The sequence below is a fragment of the Doryrhamphus excisus genome, chromosome 16 (assembly GCF_030265055.1).
Source record: "Doryrhamphus excisus isolate RoL2022-K1 chromosome 16, RoL_Dexc_1.0, whole genome shotgun sequence".
In the NCBI taxonomy this organism is placed as follows: Eukaryota; Metazoa; Chordata; class Actinopteri; order Syngnathiformes; family Syngnathidae; genus Doryrhamphus; species Doryrhamphus excisus.
Window position 1 is genome coordinate 15,510,802 of NC_080481.1, and position 21,214 is coordinate 15,532,015.

A 21,214-nucleotide genomic window follows, 5' to 3' on the forward strand; every position below is an offset into this window, starting at 1 on the left:
TTTGTGTGTGGTAATGTAAATAAATGATAGTTTTAGCGATTAATGACAAGTGTAGATGCTTGTTAAAATAACAAATGATGCTAAATCTATGCAAGTGTGACAGGGTAGCATTTTTGAGTGTTTGGACTGCAATTAATTGTCATTTATAACGTTTTTTCATCCATTCCATACAAAAATATTTTATACCATGTCTCTAACCTAAATAGAAGCAGCCCAATTTAAAAAAAACACACACTTTAAATGTACAAAAATACACCAAAAAGCATACCAAGTAAAAGAAAAAAAAACACTTGTAGTTGTAATTACTGACATTTTATTTAGTTTATATATAAATGCAGTTTAATATACACATTGTACATCTCCCAAATGGAAGACAACAAAAAGGCATCAAGGTATATTATTGTGATAGCCGAAAGTCCATCACCAACCACAACATCCACATGGGACCTTGCCTCAGAAGAAACGAGAGACAGGTGAACGGCAACTTAAAATGTCGGTCTCGAGTGTTCACATTTTGCTGACGTGATTTACAGTAAATCAATCAGGGAGCGGATAAGGCAGTTGAATAAGAATATCTCGCAACTCAAATCAACTCGACAAAGCACGTCTTAACATTCATTATTCTTAACCGAGTCAAGTGGGAGGACCCGAACTCAACGCAAGAAAATAAACACAGCTCCATCCATTTTAATTAAACAAGAAGCTGAAGTTTTTTTACGATTATAAACCAATGAATATCAAACAGTCGTTCGAAGTTGTAGCACCGAATAACACAGAACCTCCGCTAATTGACTTTTGATATTTTGTGTTCCTAATACTGATGCGACATCTCGAAACAACCAGCAGCAGTACATTTTGACGGGCAAGTCCACACGAAACCGCTTCTCACAATACTCTACAAGCGCTATGAAATGTGTTGTTTTGCTGATTTAAATAGGTTTAAATAGAAATATCTCAGAAATTGTGTTGTTTTATTTATCCACTTCCAATGATCCTAATTTAAATTGAGAATTGAGAAAGTGTATAAATTCCATATAATCAAGTATAATGGATTAAAAATTGAAATATTCCATAATATATAAAAAAGATCAATGCGGCCCTATAATATATGTTACTACCCCTAAACTGCCTACTTACTTAGACTATCAGAAGCACAACAATGAAGCCTTTTAACCTGGTTGCTTGCCAGGATTTTCCTTGGAATGAAGACGTAATTTAGGTACAGTAAACCTCGGATATATCAGATTCAATTGTTCCCACTGGTTTTGTCCGATATAAGCGAAATCCGTTATATGCGTATACCGGAAAATGTCAGTTTTACGCATATATGGGATTTATATCCGGTATATGCGTAAATCGGATTTTATCCGTTATAAAAAGGCACTTCCTTGACTATGTTTCCAATGTACCTGGACGCGCAGGCAACGCTGCAAACGCTGCAAATGACGTCGTATAGCGGCCTGTCACGATTCGGCGAATCGGAGCGCCACGATGCGGCCATCCGATATATGCGAGGGAAATTTAATGGAAATGCATTGGAACGGGACTGGAGATTTTGTCCGAAATAGGCGAAATCCGTTATAAAAAATCCGATGCAATGAATTTTTATTGGAAATGCATTACAGAAAAATCGGTTCTTTTTTATCTGTCCGTTGTGAGCGAATTTCCGATATATCCGAGGTTTACTGTAGTTCCTTCCTGAGTCAGTTGGGTCAACGTTGAAGGTCTGTTGAATGTAGCACAGTCATTCCTCCCTAGTCAGCGTCTGCGTTCGACAAACTTAAGGGGGAAGCCGGTGACGCACATTTATTTGTTGTTATGTCTTTGTTAATTCCTTTTCTCGTACACTTAAAAAAAAAAAAAGGCGTCTCAATTTCCTGCTCCCAATTTTGTAAGACTGTAAAAGGCTTCACTAAAAGGCGTTTGACTAATCAGACAGCGTTAAGACAAAAAGTTAAGAGGCTCTTATGACAGTGCATAGTTATTTGCTGTACAACACACTTACAAATTACTCGCTAAAGCGTTTAAAAATAAACCCTGCCACCGGCAAGGGGAAGGAGTGAAGAAAGTCCTGGCTCGCCAAGCATCGCCCTTGTAACGCCACACAGTCCACTTGCCACAACTACACACAAACAGGAATGTTGCCCACACCAATACATCTTTTAGTTTAAAAAAAAAAAAAAGATGCATGGAATAGACCTCATGTCAACATTAGCGTGTTTGTACGTAAATCCAAGACACCAAACAGGACTTTAAACACACAAAGTGAAGCTAAACGACAAGAACGGTGTAAGGCAGCTTCATAAAACTGCATGTGTCTCTTCCCCCGATTGCAAAGTCATGTGACGACATTATGAACCTGACACCCAGAACACTAACACTCAGGCCACCCTATTAGGTACAATCAGATGGGACTCCTTCACGACTAGAATAATAATCCCGTTGAATTGTTGATATATTGTATTTGTAATATTCAAGTTGATGCTTATTTGCTGAGGTTATTCTGAACGGAGCTTCATTTTTTTTTTTTTTTTAATCAACAAAAACTAAAAAGTATGTTTGAAAAGAAGAATCATCTTATACCTAAAATTGTGAATAATGTGTTTTTTTTCCCACATTATTATTATTATTATATGATTTTTTTATGAGTGGCAATGCAAAACCTTCTGAAAAGGCCTTTTCCCCCCCCAAAGGATGAGGTAAGCAAAGATGACATGTCATCTGACCGTTTATTCCCTTTGGTTTTTGACCTCTTGTTAAGTGTTCTGCCACACTGACTTTGGCCTTAAAGTTTATTTAAATATTTGTTTCAATATCTTGGTAAAGCCACTATTAAACATGGCTGTCAGTGTGTTTAAAGCTGAAGGCTGCAAATGACTATTAATAATGATTAGACATCAGAATGATAATGTCATGTAAAAAAAGTGCTTAGGGTAAAAAAAAAACAATGTAACAGTGGCTATTCATCAATTTGTTCTTTCGCTATCCATAATGAGAAAACTTTCTTGTTTCTCTCTAATTGCACTTCTGTCCACTATCAAAATTTCAATATAATTTTTGTGAGCATCAAATCGATATATTTGAAGTAAGCCAGTGCTAAATATCATCCAAATGAACAGCAGAGGCTTGTGTTCCTCGTTTGATTTTTTTTTTTTTTTTGAAGTGAGAAGAAATATTAGAAAGTGATCTGACCGCTTTGCAAAAAGTGAAAAATTATTGTTCGAGATGAGAGTTAAGAAATACATTTCAGTTTGAAATGAATCTCTCCGTTAGGCGTAATGAAAAAAGTCGTCTTGAAAAGCAGACAAAATGTGCAAGAGTCAAAGCTATGGCATCAAAACCTGTTAAGTTTTTCTTCAGATGGATTACATGGAGGGAAAAAAAAAAGGGGGGGGGGGATGAGAAGCCTGGACGCAGCCAGCGTCTTCCGAGGTAGGGTGACGTTAGCCTGTGCCATTACTTGACTTTATGAGCCCATTTCAGATCGTCTGCCCTGGGCTTCTCTCCTGTGATGCCCTGGATGAGATCCTCCAGGTTCCTCCAGAAGCCCAACTTCTCCAGGGGGTAGTTGAGCCAACCTGCAAGAACGGGACTCAGTGACAAGACTCTCTCAGCCGCTTTCTGAAGACTGACCTGTCGTGATGCAGAAATATGTCTCGTGCGGGGAGACGTGGTGGATGCGGTGGTGCTTGCGGGGAAGGATAACGTGGAAGTCCTGCAGGAGCATCACCCAGCCAGGCAAGCCGAAATACGTGTGGGACCACTTGTGAATCTGGTTGGTGAGGGTCACAAAGATGCCTAGCGCAAACAGGTAGCAGTACCACGGGTAGATATGGTAGATCTCCGCTGCAGTCCAAAAAGAAGACAAAACAATGTTGGGGTTACCGCTAGGAAGACACAAACATGCGCAGCGTTCCCTCTATCTATTGCGGTTTAACGCCGTGAAAGGCAGAGCCTGGCCCTTTAAGAAGAACTGCAGTGTGGGAAGTTGAGTGTCTCCGGCTTCCTTCTCTTATATGTCTGCATGCTCATTATTTTCTGCGTCCTGATTGACTGACAATGTCCTTTGTGCCGCCTTGCCGTGGCTCCTATGTCATTGTGAGCTTGCTTGTTTGCTAGCTTGTAATGTAGCAATATGTTTCAACAAGGATACAAAAACACTACAGCACAGCAAAACGGCGCCAATACTTTCTTGTGTAGGTTAATCATTGAAATTTAAACGAAGGTTTGAACGTTTTTCAGAGTGTCAACGAGATTCACGGATTTCACTTATTGTAGGCTATTTTGGGAACATGCGAGGGAACACTATACGACAAAGCAAGTTTATTCGGGATTATTCTTTGTTACCCAGATTCACCGAGCCAAAAACCTTCAAAATGAGGTATGATCCTGGATAATAACACGTTTATCTTATCTTGAATGTGTTTCAATTTTAACATTCCCATACTTGCACTTACGTATACTATGGATGCAAACTTTGACAGTGTAGTGCTGTCCTAAATCGATTACTGTTGTTACGCACTTACTGGAAATGACCATTGCAATATTTATCTGCATCTGCTTCTTCTCTCCTTTTTAAACAGAACTGCAACGATTTGGGGTGTGTGGAGTTACCAACATCCAGGTACTGACAGCACACTAGTCTAGTTTAGTCTAGTTTGCACACACTTATTCAATCTAAATTGTACCAAGTACTTAGGTCTGAGTATGGAAGTGCTCAAATTGAAACACGGCCCTTTGTCATGAGCATGTTCATGTACTCAGAAGGCGTCAGAATTTTGACGCTGAGCTCCTCGGCGATAATAAAGGGTGACCAATGATGGAAGTGGTGAAGGGTGGTGTCCTCTCAGTCCCTGGATTAAGTGGCAACTTAGAACAAAGCTCATTTATCCAAGAGTAGGTGCCTAAGTGTTGTAGTGTTTTCATCCACATCTGTAAATACATGCAGTGAAACAAACGGAGAGAAAATAACTTTTTTGTGGGCAACAGTTTTGTGATGCAAAAGTCTTTTGACGAATATTGTTTTGAGAAGCGCGACTGCATGGTGAACGAGTAGTTAGCGATATAATAAATATTTTAGTAGACAAGGAGGCCAATTGCCATTATCATTTGCAGTACAAGTGAAAATATTAGCACCAAAATTTACAACACAGTGGACGAGTGGTTAGTGTGCAGGCCACACAGCTAGGAGACCCGAGTTCGAGTCCACCCTCGGCCATCTCTGTGTGGAGTTTGCATGTTTTTCCCCGTGCATGCGTGGGTTTTCTCCAAGGATTCCGGTTTCTTCCCACATTCCAAAAACATGCTAGGTTAATTGGCGACTCCAAATTGGTTGTTTGTCTATATGTGCCCTGTGATTGGCTGGCATTTTAACGCATCAGTGGAATAGAATTTACGTTTACAGAGAATAGTCATATTGCATTGCCCCAGTATCCATTTCATAACATAGCCAGTTACCTCTATGATTATAGATTTATATACGGGTGCACAAAATTTCACTCTAGTTTTATTCACTTTTTTTATCAGCAAAATGCACATGAAAGAATTGAAAAGTGCATTCTTTTTTATTTTTTTCCACTTGCACGGTCTATTTCTAGGCGCATATGTGAGTGAATCAGCCGCGCCGTACAGCCATGACTTAGCAGCTTAGTGACACTTGTTGCGAAATATCAGCATGACAACATGTAGCCTAGCGACAAACATAAACACAGTTGGAGTAATGCAGACAAACTGACCCGCTAACCTGGCTAGACTTCCACTCGCTCTTGTGGAGTTGACTCACTCTTTGAATGCTCGGAACTGCTGTTTAGATGCCAGTGTCGTATTGGGCAGATTAATACTGCAAAATTCAACAGTGCCAGTGCTCTCTACGTGCTCCATATAGTGAAAATTATTCTGCCTTCATTGCCTCGTGATGATAACCTAACATAATTCATTAATTACAGTAAACCTCGGATATATCGGACTCGGATATATCGGAAATTCGCTCACAACGGACAGATAAAAAAGAACCGATTTTTCTGTAATGCATTTCCAATAAAAATTCATTGCATATATCGGATTTTTTATAACGGATTTCGCCTATTTCGGACAAAATCTCCAGTCCCGTTCCAATGCATTTCCATTAAATTTCCCTCGCATATATCGGATGGCCGCATCGTGGCGCTCCGATTCGCCGAATTGTGACAGGCCGCTATACGACGTCGTTTGCAGCGTTTGCAGCGTTGCCTGCGCGTCCAGGTACATTGGAAACATAGTCAAGGAAGTGTCTTTTTATAACGGATAAAATCCGATTTACGCATATAACGGATATAAATCCGATATATGCGTAAAACGGACATTTTCCGGTATACGCATATAACGGATTTCGCTTATATCGGACAAAACCAGTGGGAACAATTGAATCTGATATATCCGAGGTTTACTGTATTACACCCATCCTAACTTGGTAATGCAGTTTTGTGTTTGCATGGTTGTGTAATTGCACACAACCATAACCGCTTCATTATTAATGGGAATAGAATGACAAATAACATGGCCTCTATTGTTGTCTTGTATTTGCTGTGTTGAAATCCTCTTCTTTGTTGAGTTCACCGGCACTGCCATGATGTTTTGTATTATTGACATTGCTGAGGCCGTCACCAAAACTAAACTTCAAACTTGACGATGCATAACTCACCGGGGGAGAGTGTGTGGAAGTTGAAGGCCATGTTGATGAGAGGGATGATGGTTAACATGCAGTTGTCGCCATTGGTCTCAATGAAGTCATGGCGAGTGATGGCTGTGGGGTCAATGTGGTGCTCTCTAAAGGGTCGTATAAAGGCCTGAAGTAAGTACGAAAGGCAGGGTTGTGAGTGCAGAGGCAGAAATACCCCCCCAAAAAATAGTACGCTGCGGTTGAGAGTACCTTTCCAAAGATGGGGAGATCCACTGATCCCCATGTATCAGCCCCCCAGTGAACAAGGCCTGATGCGAAGTCTGCCGTGAGGATTCCTGCTGCTACATATTGGTTCAAGAAGATGTGGGAATGGGAAGTGAAATTCCTTGAATCGGTGCCAGTACTTACCAATCCCCATAACGATGTACCACAAATGTCCGAAGTGGAAATTGGCAAGGAGGTGAATGAAATTGAAGGCCATGAGAGAGAAGCAGAGGACAACACTTATCCACTCTTGACATCTTTTGCCTATAAGATAAGAACAGTTTTTGTTAGAGCATGCTTCAGGCAACACCGTCTTAAGATAACATGACATCATCTAATCCAAATCACCATTCAAAGGTCAAGAATTATAACAAATGATGCAACATCCCTATGTGCTTCACTGTTATTTGACTAGTGAGCAGCTGGTTTTGGAAAAACCTGTCTGCTTCCTAACTCCACCCAACCAATTGGCTTAAAGATCGTCTATAAGGAGACAGAAATTGCTAGGTGTAAATAAATTCACATATTTTTTAGTTTAGGCCTGCTGCCTCTCTGCGAGACTGTGCACGTATTTAGCAGGTCGGGGAATTGTTATGATTAATGTCATATTCTGCTTTTTTTGGTTCTAGTTTGCAAACACAGCAACGAAGCAAACACAAATCCAAGCTAAATCACAATCACTACGTTTCCGAATTATCTGCCCAACGCAGTTACGGTTATCTTATTCATGTTTGTAGTGTTTCTACAGTGAACCTTAACGTTTGCTAACATTGTACCGGAACGACCTAGCCGTCAGTACAAAGAAGCGATATGGGTCGACCCACCTGGTGAATATAAATTGGCCAATTCTCGGGCACCGGCGTGTTGTGGACCCCATCTCGCCGCACTCCCACACGGTCCCTGCTGCTCATGCTTTTGTAATTCCTCCGTACACCCGCTCTCTTCCACCATTCTCGCCATTTCTCCACTTTTTGGCCCAACCCCTACAGTCTCTCTGCTCCTAGTCAGGAGCCAACGGAAACGTCAACTTCTCAGCCCACGGATATCGTAACATTTTGGACCAATCGGGTGCGAGACGCTGAGGACGGCAGCCAATTATCACACGAAAAGGTGTAGGCGTCTGACCAATGGCGTTGCGAGGGGGAGACAACACTTCCTGACCCCACCCGACCTGTCTTGCTGTCTTCCCTCCCGCCACTGATCCCCCAACATGGTGGCTCTCTCTTTTAGATGTACTGCAGATGGCGCTGTGGAGAAGCTATAACCCAACGTAGAGGGACACCTGACACTTATTACTGCTGCTGGTGCGAGGCCCAGTAGTAGTGTACTAGGGAAACGTTGACTCCATTCATTTGTGAAAGAGTAAGTACTTGTGTGAATGCTGAATGTTATTGTAGTCGGCCATTTTCATGTATTTCTTCTTCTTCTTACTTCTTAGTCCGCCTCATTTTTGATTGCTAACTACTGAATTTCTTAACCAATTCAAATTAAAAGTGAGGACAAGTGAGCCACCTATTCACAAATATTCCCACATTTAGTGTAATTTCACATTTTCTGTGAAAATTTTCCAATTAAAGATGAATGTGCATACATTCATCAGCAACATAGTCATGGTGTCAGATGAACAAAAGATATATTATTAACAAGTAAATAAATACTGTAAGTAAATACATACAGGACATCTACCAATAGACAAAAAGCTACTTATATAACATTAAACACATAAAATTAACAACTAGATGTGCGCACGACCAGTCCAGAGTGTACCGCACCTCTCACCCAAAGACAGCTGGGATAGGCTCCAGCATAGCCGCGACCCTAGTAAGGATAAGCGGCATAGAAAATGATAGATTTGTGCAATTGGAGAAATAGTGTGTTAATGCTGCAGCTAGCATGCTCACGCTTAGCCGAGACAGGCTGGCGCCAAACTGCTCCTTGTTAGCATGCAGCAGGCATGCTAACACGTAGCACTGATGAGCTGACACCTGACTGAAATGCTGCAGTCAGCATGGTAACTGCTTGTGTCTATGTCTATGTTATATGCCTTTATGTATGCTTTTGTTTTTGCAAAAGCAGAAAAGTTGAGACGCTAACACCTAGCATGCTAGTGCTGCTAAAATGCTCATTTTTAGCATGTTAGCGTGCTTTGCTGGCTTGAACAGGGAACCTTTTGATTAGTTTGAGCTGTGCTACAACCTAGCGAGAAGCATTCGTATCATTCAAGGCTAGTTTGAACCACAGAACTACATTACGTAGAAAACTCATGAGTCGTACATTTTTGTCACTGCGAGTCCGCCATCTTGTGTAGCACAACCTTGTTCGTTTGCGACTTTTGACGCTTTTACTGATGGTTTTTGAAATTCTGGACGCGATAATGCATTAAAATGCCCTACTGTGCGGCTGTAGACTACCTACATAGGCCTACACATTGCTGCCAAATTGTGCTACACAAGATGGAGGCATGTGCACTGAAGCAGTGCGTGGTCTGTGTTGTGTCCGGTGTGAGCTTTCTACGTTTTTCTATTTCTGTGGTTTGAACACTGCCGCCTTGTAGCAAGAGACTTGTGTATCATTCAAGTTTGCATGCAAACAATGCAATAACCAAAGGATCCAGAGAGCCAGAAAGAAATATGCGGGCTCTAGAGTGTTTTCTGTTCGGGCTCCAACACTTTGGAATACCCTACCTCTTGATATTAGAGCTGGTACCTCAGTAGAAATGTTCAAGTGTTATGTTCAAGACTTATTTTTACACTTTAGCATTTAGTTAATAGTATTCCTGGCATGTTTGACTGCAGTGTATCAGTTAACAGACAGGTTAGGTCTTCCCCTATTCCCAGAGAAGCATATTTGTGCGGTTTCCTACTCACACCAAAGTCTGTAAACTGTCCCGCTGTACAAAAAATCGATTTAGCTATTGGCATACAGTAACTGAAGTTAGCAAAACAGGCTTGAAAAATACTTTTTTTTTTCAGTAGGCTGCTCATATTCGAAGTTAAAGTGTCCATCAAAGTGTGACAAACACAGTGGATGTCAATATAAGTCTGTATTACAACAGATGTCAATTATCAGCCGTGACGTTCTTTCACCACAAGATGGCGGTAGGTACTTTAAATTAAAATGGCAAGACGTTCAGACTTAAGGAACAAAATTATTGGATCATTTTATCAGTGTCATAATATTTCGATTTTATTCATAAATAAAAGTTACAGTAACTGTTCCTCATCGTTTATTGTGATGATGACTCGGCTAAATCGACAACATCAATGAGATTTTTGTAAAAGATTAAATAATTGTGAGTTTGTGGGTGGGCTCAGTGGTCGCGTGCTGTGATGACGTCATAAATACGCAGCATCTTAACAAAAATGTATATATATATTTCACTGCATAGAGAAATTTTCCATGATTGTTCGGTTAAGTATTGAGAGGGCGTGGTCGGGCCAATTGTCAACAAGTGTTATTTTTATTTAGCAGCAAAACAAAATAAACATATATTGAGGTTATGTTTCACTGTAATCCTAATTTAATGTTGAATCAAAGCAACTTTTTTTCACTCAAATCCCAGGTTGAACGTAAGTCAAAGTGTTTCAAAGTATCTCCTTGTACACGTCCCACACCTGCCCTGCTAAGCCACGCCCCTCGCCTGCAATAAAACCCCCCCGTGACAGGAAGACCTGTCAATTCCTCCCAAATCCACAGCGAGCACAACTTGTTGGCAGTAGTTGCACAGCGCGGGGAAGCGGAGGAGCCTCAACCAGCAAAGCATTGCGACACTCGCGTAAAGTGGACCACAACCGACGTGGGCGCCTCACCAGCCCTCCATGCTCCTGCTATCCGGAGGGTGTTAAGATCCATGGAAGTGGCGGGTTTCTACGACGAGGGCGGCTTTGCTATTCACACTAGAGACAGCATTGGAAATCCTATCGGCGGCGGCGGCGGCGGGGGAGCCTCGTACTGGAAGCTCGGCGACTCGATGACGGAGTTGGGCATCGAGGAGCGGGAGAGAACGATCGACTTTAGCGTGTACCTGGATCCGGCCGTGCACTGCCCGCAGCTGGCGGGGCACACGCACCCTCAGCAGGGGGACGTCTTCTCCGACTTCTTAGCCGAGAACAAGCTCAAGAGAGTAGCCAACTTTAGGAACTACACGCTGCTCAACGAGCTGGAGGCGGCTCAGCGAGACAGCCCGCGGGACCCCAGGGGGCCGCCGTACGGGCTGGGGTACACCGACCTGCAGGACACGCGTGTGGAGAGCGTGCTCGCCTCGGAGCTGGTCCGCTACAGAGCCGCCGCCAACGTCCCCGACAGAGACGAACACCAGGACGTGAAGATGGACAACGGCTCGTCCGGCTTCGACATGCGGTCCTACCTCCAGTACCAGGCCACAAGTGGCAGCATGGGCAACATCTCCACGGCGTCCTCCACTTGCTCCAGCCCGCCCGGAACCCCGGCACCAGCGGGTCATGGCAGGTCCCCTTCGCACGGTGCCAAGATCTCCGGTAAGGCGAAGAAGCGTCTGGACAAGGACAGTGAAGAATACCGGCTGAGGCGAGAGAGGAACAACCTCGCCGTGAGGAAGAGCCGAGATAAAGCCAAAATGCGCAACTTGGAGACGCAACACAAAGTGCTGGAACTGGCGGCGGAGAACGATCGTTTACAGAAGCGAGTGGAGCAGCTTTCAAGAGAGCTGGCCACCCTGCGCAACCTGCTGTCGGCCACAGGCCAGTGTTAGAGGACCCAGCCTCCACGGACTCTCATATTTTTTTAAAAAAGGGGGCACACCAAAAAAACGGTACGCCAAGACAGACATCGATCACCAGTTTACATAGACTTTGCAATGAGACTGAAGAAGTGGCTTGCACGGATTGCGCAATCCCTTACTGCTCTTTTTGGACATGTCACCTTAGCTTTATTATTCTCGTGTAATTGTGTATATGCAGTATTTGTGTGCTGGTTCGACATACATGCGAGTGAATTTATACATTTTGCGTAACTGGAGCAGCCGCCGGTTGTCAAGGGAAGAGTTGTGCTGCAGTGAAATGATGCAACTCTTCGTAATAGTATTGGCAATGGATGAAATAAGTCGAATTATTTAATATTGATACGGTGAAATGCTTTAATTGTACTTGATATTTTATGGAATTAAAACAGTTTCTACTTTTGACTAAACAATTTCATTTGCATGTCTTTTTATTTTGGGTTGTTTTGAAGAAAATGCGGGCTGCAGCACTGTGTGTGTGTGTGTGTGTGTGTGTGTGTGTGTGTGAGAGGTCATGTCTACCATTACACAATGACCCACAGTTTTAAAGGCGACCGGGACATGTCAAACACACACCTTTAAACCAGGTTAAATAAATGCACCGAGGTTACAGACGACTTAAAAAAAAACTTTACACTGGTATGATTTGTTATTTATAGCATTTTCATACAGTGAGAGGTTCTTCTGTGCTGAATAAATTCATAATCTGATACATTGTGCAATGTTTTTGTGGTCAGTGTGTAATACGAAAGCATATCCAATTATTTCAAAATGTTTTGTTGCATTCTTGCAAAGAATGGCAAGACACTGACTCTTGATTACCAGTGTGAGTTCCCCCCCCCAACCCCTGTTTTCCACTTTGATTTGGCACAAATGTACTCAGATCTTTCAAGATTAAGCTGAAGCGATACTGCTGAGAGCAGCACGTATAAGAGACTCGGCACGCAGCACAGAAATGTTAGCTTTATCTGCAGCACACGGCTCTGTCAATAGTCTGCTGGGTCCACTGGCCGACAGAGTGGTTCAAGGTTGCACGCAAATTAATCAGCAACTAACCTCCTCACCACCACCACCACCACCACCACCCCAGGTCATGCTTCAGCAGCCGAGACTTGCCGCAACTCGGTGTTGTCACTCCACATACCCCTAATCCTCTGCAAACCTTGTCTAACCCTTGAGTGGAAAAAGCTTAGCAGTAAAGGAAGACTTTAAAACATGGGAGGTGGCAATTGGTTTGCTGTGGAATTCAGTTTTCAGTTTTGAGTGTGTGCACAAAACGATATCTGTCACGAGCAAGAAAAGCAAGCAAGGCGCAGACACAAGATAAAGCTGCAGGGCCACGGTGGGATGTGGAGGTGATCCGTGACAATTTTTTCGGGTGGGGAGTGTTTGCAACTTCAAACTAGCAGAGAGGAAAAACCACCTCTGCTAGTTTTTCAAGAGAGGGCACTTTAAAGCTTTAAAAGACTTCAGCAGTTGCATTCAAGTCTCCAAATAAAGCCTTGGTTATTTATTCATTTACTTGCAAGGGATTTTGGAATATCACTTTGATTTCCACTCTGCGTTTGAACAGTCAGGCTTTGAGCGATTGGGCAATACTGCTTAGATTGTTACACCCACATTTAAAGAAACCATTGTTATCCAGCATGAACTGTATTGGAATGAGAGCTGCCTCCGGGCTTGGACAAACTAACATGAACAACATGATTTTAAGTAAAACAGATTTTAAGTAAAACAATGTTTAAATGTAAGATGCAGCTCTGTAACTCGTGAAAAAAGTGTTTTAAGAGTGACACAAGAAAACATTACAATGATTCAACGGGTCTCCTGTACAGTGAAGAAAATAAGTATTTGAACACCCTGCTATTTTGCTATTTCTCCCACTTAGAAATCATGGAGGGGTCTGAAATTTTCATCGTAGGTGCATGTCCACTGTGAGAGAGATAAACTAAAAAGAAAAATCCAGAAATCACAATGCATGATTTTTTAACAATTTATTTGTGTGATACAGCTGCAAATAAGTATTTGAACACCTGTGTATCATCTAGAATTCTGACCCTGAAAGACCTGTTAGTCTGCCCATTAGAAGTCCACCTGCACTCCATGTATCATCCTGAATCAGATGCACCTGTTTGAGGTCGTTAGCTGCATAAAGACACCTGTCCACCCCATACAATCAGTAAGACTTTAACTTGTAACATGGCGAAGACCAAAGAGCTGTCCAAAGACACCAGAGACAAAATTGTACACCTCCACAAGGCTGGAAAGGGCTACGGAGCAATTACCAAGCAGCTTGGTGAAAAAAGGTCCACTGTTGGAGCTATCATTAGAAAATGGAAGAAGCTAAACATGACGGTCAATCTCAATCGGAGTGGAGCCCCATGCAAGATATCACCTCGTGGGGTCTCAATGATTCTAAGAAAGGTGAGGAATCAGCCCAGAACTACACGACAGGACTTGGTCAATGACCTGAAAAGAGCTGGGACCACCGTTTCCAAGGTTACTGTAGGTAATACACTAAGACGTCATGATGTGAAATCATGCATGGCACGAAAGGTTCCCCTGCTTAAACCAGCACATGTCAAGGCCCGTCTTAAGTTTGCATATGACCATTTGGATGATACAGAGGAGTCATGGGAGAAAGTTTTATGGTCAGATGAGACCAAAATAGAACTTTTTGGTCATAATTCCAATAAGCGTGTTTGGAGGAAGAAGAATGAAGAGTACAATCCGAAGAACACCATCCCTACTGTGAAGCATGGGGGTGGTAGCATCATGCTTTGGGGGTGTTTTTCTGCACATGGGACAGGACGAGTGCACTGCATTAAAGAGAGGATGACTGGGGCCGTGTATTGTGAGATTTTGGGGAACAACCTCCTTCCCTCTGTCAGAGCATTGAAGATGGGTCGTGGCTGGGTCTTCCAACACGACAACGACCCGAAGCACACAGCCAGGAAAACCAAGGAGTGGCTCCGTAAGAAGCATATCAAGGTTCTAGCATGGCCCAGCCAGTCTCCAGACCTGAACCCAATCGAAAATCTTTGGAGGGAGCTCAAACTCCGTGTTTCTCAGCGACAGCCCAGAAACCTGACTGATCTAGAGAAGATCTGTGTGGAGGAGTGGGCCAAGATCCCTCCTGCAGTGTGTGCAAACCTGGTGAAAAACTACAGGAAACGTTTGACCTCTGTAATAGCAAACAAAGGCTACTGTACCAAATATTAACATTCATTTTCTCAGGTGTTCAAATACTTATTTGCAGCTGTATCACACAAATAAATTGTTAAAAAATCATGCATTGTGATTTCTGGATTTTTCTTTTTAGTTTATCTCTCTCACAGTGGACATGCACCTACGATGAAAATTTCAGACCCCTCCATGATTTCTAAGTGGGAGAAATAGCAAAATAGCAGGGTGTTCAAATACTTATTTTCTTCACTGTAGCTCACTTATCTACATGGATGTCAATGGGAAAGAATTTGGCAATCAAAATAATAATAGTTCAACATCATCGTTTTAAAATGAGATATAGATTTGGTGTTTGGCTCAAATTCAAACATTTAAGGAATTTTGTTCTGTGACATATGTTCCATCGGAGCCCTATAATGCCGTCTTTCCTTGCCTGTTGCTCAAATGCTGACAGGAGACAGGGAAATTCCCACACAAGATGACCTTTTTTAAACATTAAGCCCAGCCTCCTCTCCGCTTTTTACCGTCAGTGGGCAGTGTTTGTCCGTAACCTCATTGTTGCATCACAACTCATCACAAGCCAAATGGCCTCCCAAAAACTCCTCTGACAATGCAGTGCAAAAAAAAAAAGCACAAAAAGCACACAGACACTCTGATGCTATAACCGTTGTGAAACTGAAATTTTCTTTTCAGGCAAGTCAGCATTTCTCCATGGACATATTCTAAACGGTTTCCTCCTAAGTAATAGTCAAAGGACAAATTTATTTTTACAGTCAACCCAAAATTGAAGAGATCATCCCTTCATCTATTCATTTTCTTACGCTTATTCAAAAGGCCAGAAATCCTGGTCTCTAGCCACCTAGCCACCTCAGCTGTGAGATATAATCCCTGCAGTGTGTACTATGGGTCTGCCCTAAGGCCTTCTCCCAGCTGGGCATGCCCGGAACACCTCACCAGGGAGGCGTCCGGAAGGGATCCGGACTAGATGCCCGAGTCACTTCAACTGGCTCCTCTTGATATGAAGGAGGCTGACTGTTAGGGCAGGCTTGGCCCTAAAACAGGGGTCTCAAACTCAATTTACTTGGGGGGCCACTGGAGCTAGGGTCTGGGTGAGGCTGGGGCGCATCAGGTTTAAAAAAAAAAAAACACTTCATGGATGATGAGAGAAAAACTAAAACAGGCGGGCTCGTTCGCTTGCGTATGAGCGGGGCAAAAATCGCGTCAATTGTGTCCGGTGTGCACGCAGCTTTAAGCTGTCATTTCTGGGTACATGAAACCATACGGCATCCATATCAAACTATTAAGGCGGGGGCCTCAAACTAGCATCCTGCTGGCCGCATTTGGCCCGCGGGCCGCGAGTTTGAGGCCCCTGTCCTAAAACATGCATGCTAAGTTAATTGGCGACTCCAAATTGTCCATAGGTATGAATTTGAGTGTGAATGGTTGTTTGTCTATATGTGCCCTGTGATTGGCTGGTGACCAGTCCAGGGTGTACCCCGCCTCTTGCCCGAAGACAGCTGGGATAGGCTCCAGCGTGCCCGCGACCCTTGTGAGAATAAGCGGTACAGAAAATGGACGGATGCATAAAACACCGTAGTTTGGAGTAGCCTTTTATTGTGGCCAGTATAAGACACACTAGCAGTTATCATGCTGTCTAATCAGCCTTTTGATGGATGGATTATCTCAGCTATGGAAGAAGGTTAACTAACACAGATTTGTGAACAATATTTGGGAGAAATTGACCTTTTGTGTACATAAAGTTTTAGATTTTTGACTTTAGATTTTTGACTTCAGCTCATGAAAGATGTAAACAAAAACAAAAGTGTTGTGTTGATATTATTGTAAAGTGTATATGTGTTTGCTCATGTCCCAAAATGAGTGAAGACATGATACATGTATCCTATTGTTGTATGAAATCTTCCAATATCTAAAAAAAAAAACTTGACCTTTAGCCATGCACAGTATGGTGAACCATCGCCTTCATTTTAGAGAACTTGTAATGTGACGTATCGGCTTTTAGAACAACTGAATAGTGACAACATTTAGTTTTTCTATTTTGCATTTGTAATGAAAATCAATATAGAACATCTATCTGTATGCTGTTCCACATCCTAAAAGAAATGCTGAACAATTGAATCAAAACATTTACTGCGATCACCTTTTAGGCAAATAATGAGCTGTATGTGATTTGGTGTTTTATGTTTGATTACAGATGCAAAATGAAAGGAGCACCGGACATCCTGAACATGGGTTGTAACGGGAAGCAAGACCGCCTGAGCTACGGTAAACGGCCATGAACATGATCTGTCTTGAAGTTTCAACATCTCTATCTACTTCTGCTATTTTGCTGTAGAGAACACAAAACCGAGGAGCAGAAGTGACTTGCGGTCACTACACAAGCGAGCACCTCTGCCCGGTTATTGTGTAACATGGGGGGCCATCTTTGAAAAATGAACGTTATCTCAAATATTAAAGACTCCCCGTGGTGTGTTTAGGGTTTTATTTTAGGGCTGTCAAAAAGTTAACAGCGGAAGCTAACTTATTTCATTAATTACGTGAAAGTTTTTAGTGTAATTAACACACGTATACCGTGGGTCGGACGTCGTACACACAGTGGAGCGTCCACATTGTCTCATGAGAAGAACGCAAGATGCATTCAGCGACACCCCAAACATCACAAAAACGATTTAATAATGCGTCTGTGTGTGGAAATAAACAGGAATATAAAGAAAAAACATGAACTAATGTTCTTATCACTCACTATTATGCTCTTTCTTTCTTTTGTATTGTGTTGTGGACTCCTATAGAGCAGCTACACACAATAATCCGCACAGAAAACTTCCAGAATTCCAACTTCCTTTCCAATTTCCTTGGATTTGTACTTCCCCCATTTTAATTTATTCCACCCACGGCCCGCCTCCGGGCGCGCCCACTCCGCTGTGATTGGCCACACACCCAAAGTGCTTCCTAACTACAATGAACCCCACTTTTTAATATAGTGGGTATAAGAGTTGGTAATAAATGAATAAAGTCTTTGGAGAGAAATGTAGGCAACTTACTTTATGGAAGGAAAGATTTATTATGAACAATTTAATTATATATCATCGTTTGCCTATGTCACAGCTAGCAATCGGTAAAGGGTGATGATGTAATGATAATCAAGGTGTGTTGCATTTTTTAGTGGCTTCTTCCCCTTGGTTCTAGATTTTAAGGGGTAAGGGAAGAGAACGCTGTGATAGTATCACTATCGAAATCGTCCGATATTGATCAGTGGCCAATCGATTGGACCATCCCTGGTAAATAACATAAAGTGAGTTAACGATGGCAAATCTTGTGATTCATTTTGATTAAAAAAATTGTAGTCAATTGCCCGCTTTTAGTGAAACCTAACGAGAGTTGAGTGACTTGAGTGAGCAAGTGAATGCACCGTCATCAACATGAGTAGGATTTTACAAAAAATGAATATTCTCACAAGGTGTGGTCCCTTCCAATGAATAAAACATCCAACCTCAGCAAAAAAGCCATCTCACCATATATGAGTCAACACAACGTTGATTTTTTTCAAAGCTACCGAAAGCTTAGATTGTTGCTCTGTTCCTCAAAGTGCTCCTGCAAAACTTTCCTAGATTACCAGATGCGCTGTTTTCTTAAATGAACATCCTGTTTTATTTTGACACGCAAAACTCACCGATTATGAATATTATTGAAGTGAAAATCAGTCTTGACATGGCGAAATTTATCGCTATTGTAGCTATGTATCAATACATATACTAGGGATGGTCAGTAATATCGGGCTACCAAAAAAATCGTCACAATATCACCATAAAAACATGATATCTGTAGACATCGGTATCAGATTTTTTTTCCCGAAAATGAAAACTGGTATTAAAAAATGCTGAATAGATGAATAGACCAGAATGACCCCCCCCCCCCCCCAGTTTGTTCACATACAGTACGAGCCCACCTCCTTTGTGCTTTCCATAGGCTCATGTGTTCTGGACGCTCTGACTGTAAGAAGTCGGCTCGCTCCTCACGTTAGCTTCTGGAATGCTAGCTCTTAGCCATTCAGTAAAGCACAAGTTGAAGGGCTTGAAGGTTTTTGCCAGTAATATTGGAAGCCATCTGGACCGTCAACATTACAGTTAAGATGACATTTCTGAAATCTTTTTCCTGCAGATGCCGTGTGATGGTTATTGTGCTGCAGTCGGCACCGGTAAGGACCTTCATTTGGGTCAAGGATCCCAATCGGATCTTACGGTTCAGTGAAGGTTTAATGTTTTTCTGTTTACCACTTGACATTTTTGTTCCGTAATGCTCAGGATTTTTCCAAAAATGTAGAATGACTACCTTACTGCGTCCAACCTCAGGAGCAATGGCACGCTGCGAGAGGCCTTCTTATGCAGTTCGATGATCTGACCACGTTCAAGAAGAGAAAGTTTCTTAGCTTTAGCCATCTGCAGGGCCTTTGAATGCCTGACAGAATTTTTTTATTTTTAGCAGATTTTGACTTTTATAGCGACTATTTAAACTATCTTAAACTAACCTATTTAATTTCATGTTTTTTGTTTTTTTTTAATTTAAAGGGGAAATGTAATTTTTAAAAATTCATTCATAGCTAGCAACAGGCGTCATGGGAAATACCTATTTTGACGCTAAAGCCCGCACAAAAAAAAAAAGTGTTCCATTTACATAACTGACTTAACTGACTGTATATTAACCAAGCAAAGCGATATTATTATTATTATTGTAGCAGCTAACATGCTAACTATGCTAACTATTTACTATATCTACGGACTAACACAACGCATCGCTAATCGCTAGCCTCAGCGTCATTCACACACAGAAGAGAAGACATCTAGCTCTAAATTTTGCTACAAAGACTTAACAAGATGCTCGTTTGCGGTCAGCATTTTTTAACCTGAGGTCTTGTGCTGGAAGACACAGCCATCCCAAGTAGAGCGGACATTGTAGATGTTGTCCATGCTGTTGTTGTTGATGGAACTAGCATAAGTATCAATGCACCCTAGGAAAGTAGTTTCGGTAGTGTTTTAAATAATGAAAATACGGCAAGATACGGCAACTATTACATGTTATCATCAGTGTACGTGTTAATGCATGATCACAGCATGTACATCAAACAATGCAATGTTGTTAGAGGTTTTTTTTCAGAGTGCTTTATAGTGTGTCGATGTAGTAGAAGCAGCCATGTGTGTTGTTTGTTTGTGACCGCTTCCAAAACAAAAGTGCGTTTCAGTGACGAGGACAACCCTCCCACACATACAGTACGCTTGTCTATGTGACCGTGCTCACGTTGCCTGCATCTTACCTTTCACCTCATTGCTGACTGTGACCATGTCATTGACAAGCCTGCGTGCGTTTCTCTCCAAGAATCTCTGGCATGTTTTACGTGATTGTACTGAAAACCACAACCACGCGTTGTCCATTTACGCCTGTTTTTTTCCAATCACAAACACATCACCGACAACCCAAAAGAACACAGTGCTGACATCTGCGGTGAGGCAGGCTGGCTGGGTGGCTTTGTTTACATGCGGCCCACCAACGTCATCGCTCCTTTCTGCAGTCTGCAAGAGGAAGGATGCGGGAACCTCAAAGCGAACCTTGGGGGAAGCACCATCTTAAAGCTCTTCGTATTGATGCGGCGACCTACATGCATGAGTGTAATCTATAACAACATCACCGCCAAGTGACACCGTCTTATATCTGTCACTGGTGGTCTCTCCTCAGCTCAGGCGAGCGTGAATGGAACAGGAACTTCGCACTTGTGATCTGTTTGCGAGGAAAACAACATCGCTCTTTCTCCGGCTGTGTGAAAAACAATCCTCCGTTTCACTTTGGAGATTTTTAAGCAAAGTATTAATAACGTTTGACTTCAATAGCTGCACAGGTTTGAGCCCGACCTGACCTCTAGGATGATTCTAGAAGGTCACAAGATAAAGTTAGGTGATTGAATGGAATGATTAATGACGTCTCAGTCATACTTTTGTATTGTATTGTATTTTTTTCTCATTTGCATCTACTTAAATAGTTGTTTAATCTATGGGATTTTACAGTGAATGTGTATAAAAGATTACCTTTTATAGGGCAAAAAAATCAAGGTAGCAAGCCATGTTATTATTGCACACTGATCTAACATTATTACACTTACAGTAATAATAGTAGTTTTCGTATATTAACAATAGCAAATAGCAAACTCCACACAGAGATGGCCGAGGGTGGAATTGAACCCTGGTCTCCTCGCTGTGAGGTCTGCGCGCTAACCACTCGACCGCCGTGCCGCCCAGTCATCCATCAATCCATCCATTTTCTATACAACTTATCCTTACAAGAGT

At 42.2% G+C, this 21,214-nt stretch overlaps 3 protein-coding genes across 4 annotated transcripts in view; 2 read left to right on the forward strand and 1 right to left on the reverse strand.

Annotated features, from left to right (window-relative positions):
* klhl12 (kelch-like family member 12) overlaps positions 1-21,214 on the forward strand; it is a 63,587-nt gene that overhangs the window by 24,150 nt on the left and 18,223 nt on the right. The window contains exons 1-2 of one of the 2 annotated variants that reach the window (XM_058050502.1): positions 8,140-8,284; positions 17,077-17,147. The gene's annotated coding sequence lies outside the window, so the exon portion shown is untranslated. Of the gene's footprint in view, positions 1-8,139; positions 8,285-17,076; positions 17,148-21,214 lie in introns of those variants that run through there. The other variant, XM_058050501.1, reaches the window with a different exon arrangement.
* On the reverse strand, positions 297-8,018 carry peds1 (plasmanylethanolamine desaturase 1). The gene is made up of 6 exons (XM_058050507.1): positions 7,747-8,018; positions 7,067-7,186; positions 6,908-6,999; positions 6,680-6,824; positions 3,634-3,846; positions 297-3,578 (listed from the first exon to the last, which is right to left on the reverse strand). Exons 1-6 carry the CDS (start codon positions 7,880-7,882, stop codon positions 3,457-3,459), a joined length of 828 nt encoding a protein of 275 aa, XP_057906490.1. The 5' UTR covers positions 7,883-8,018; the 3' UTR covers positions 297-3,456.
* On the forward strand, positions 8,181-12,091 carry cebpb (CCAAT enhancer binding protein beta). The gene is made up of 2 exons (XM_058050506.1): positions 8,181-8,284; positions 10,485-12,091. Exon 2 carries the CDS (start codon positions 10,773-10,775, stop codon positions 11,649-11,651), a length of 879 nt encoding a protein of 292 aa, XP_057906489.1. The 5' UTR covers positions 8,181-8,284; positions 10,485-10,772; the 3' UTR covers positions 11,652-12,091.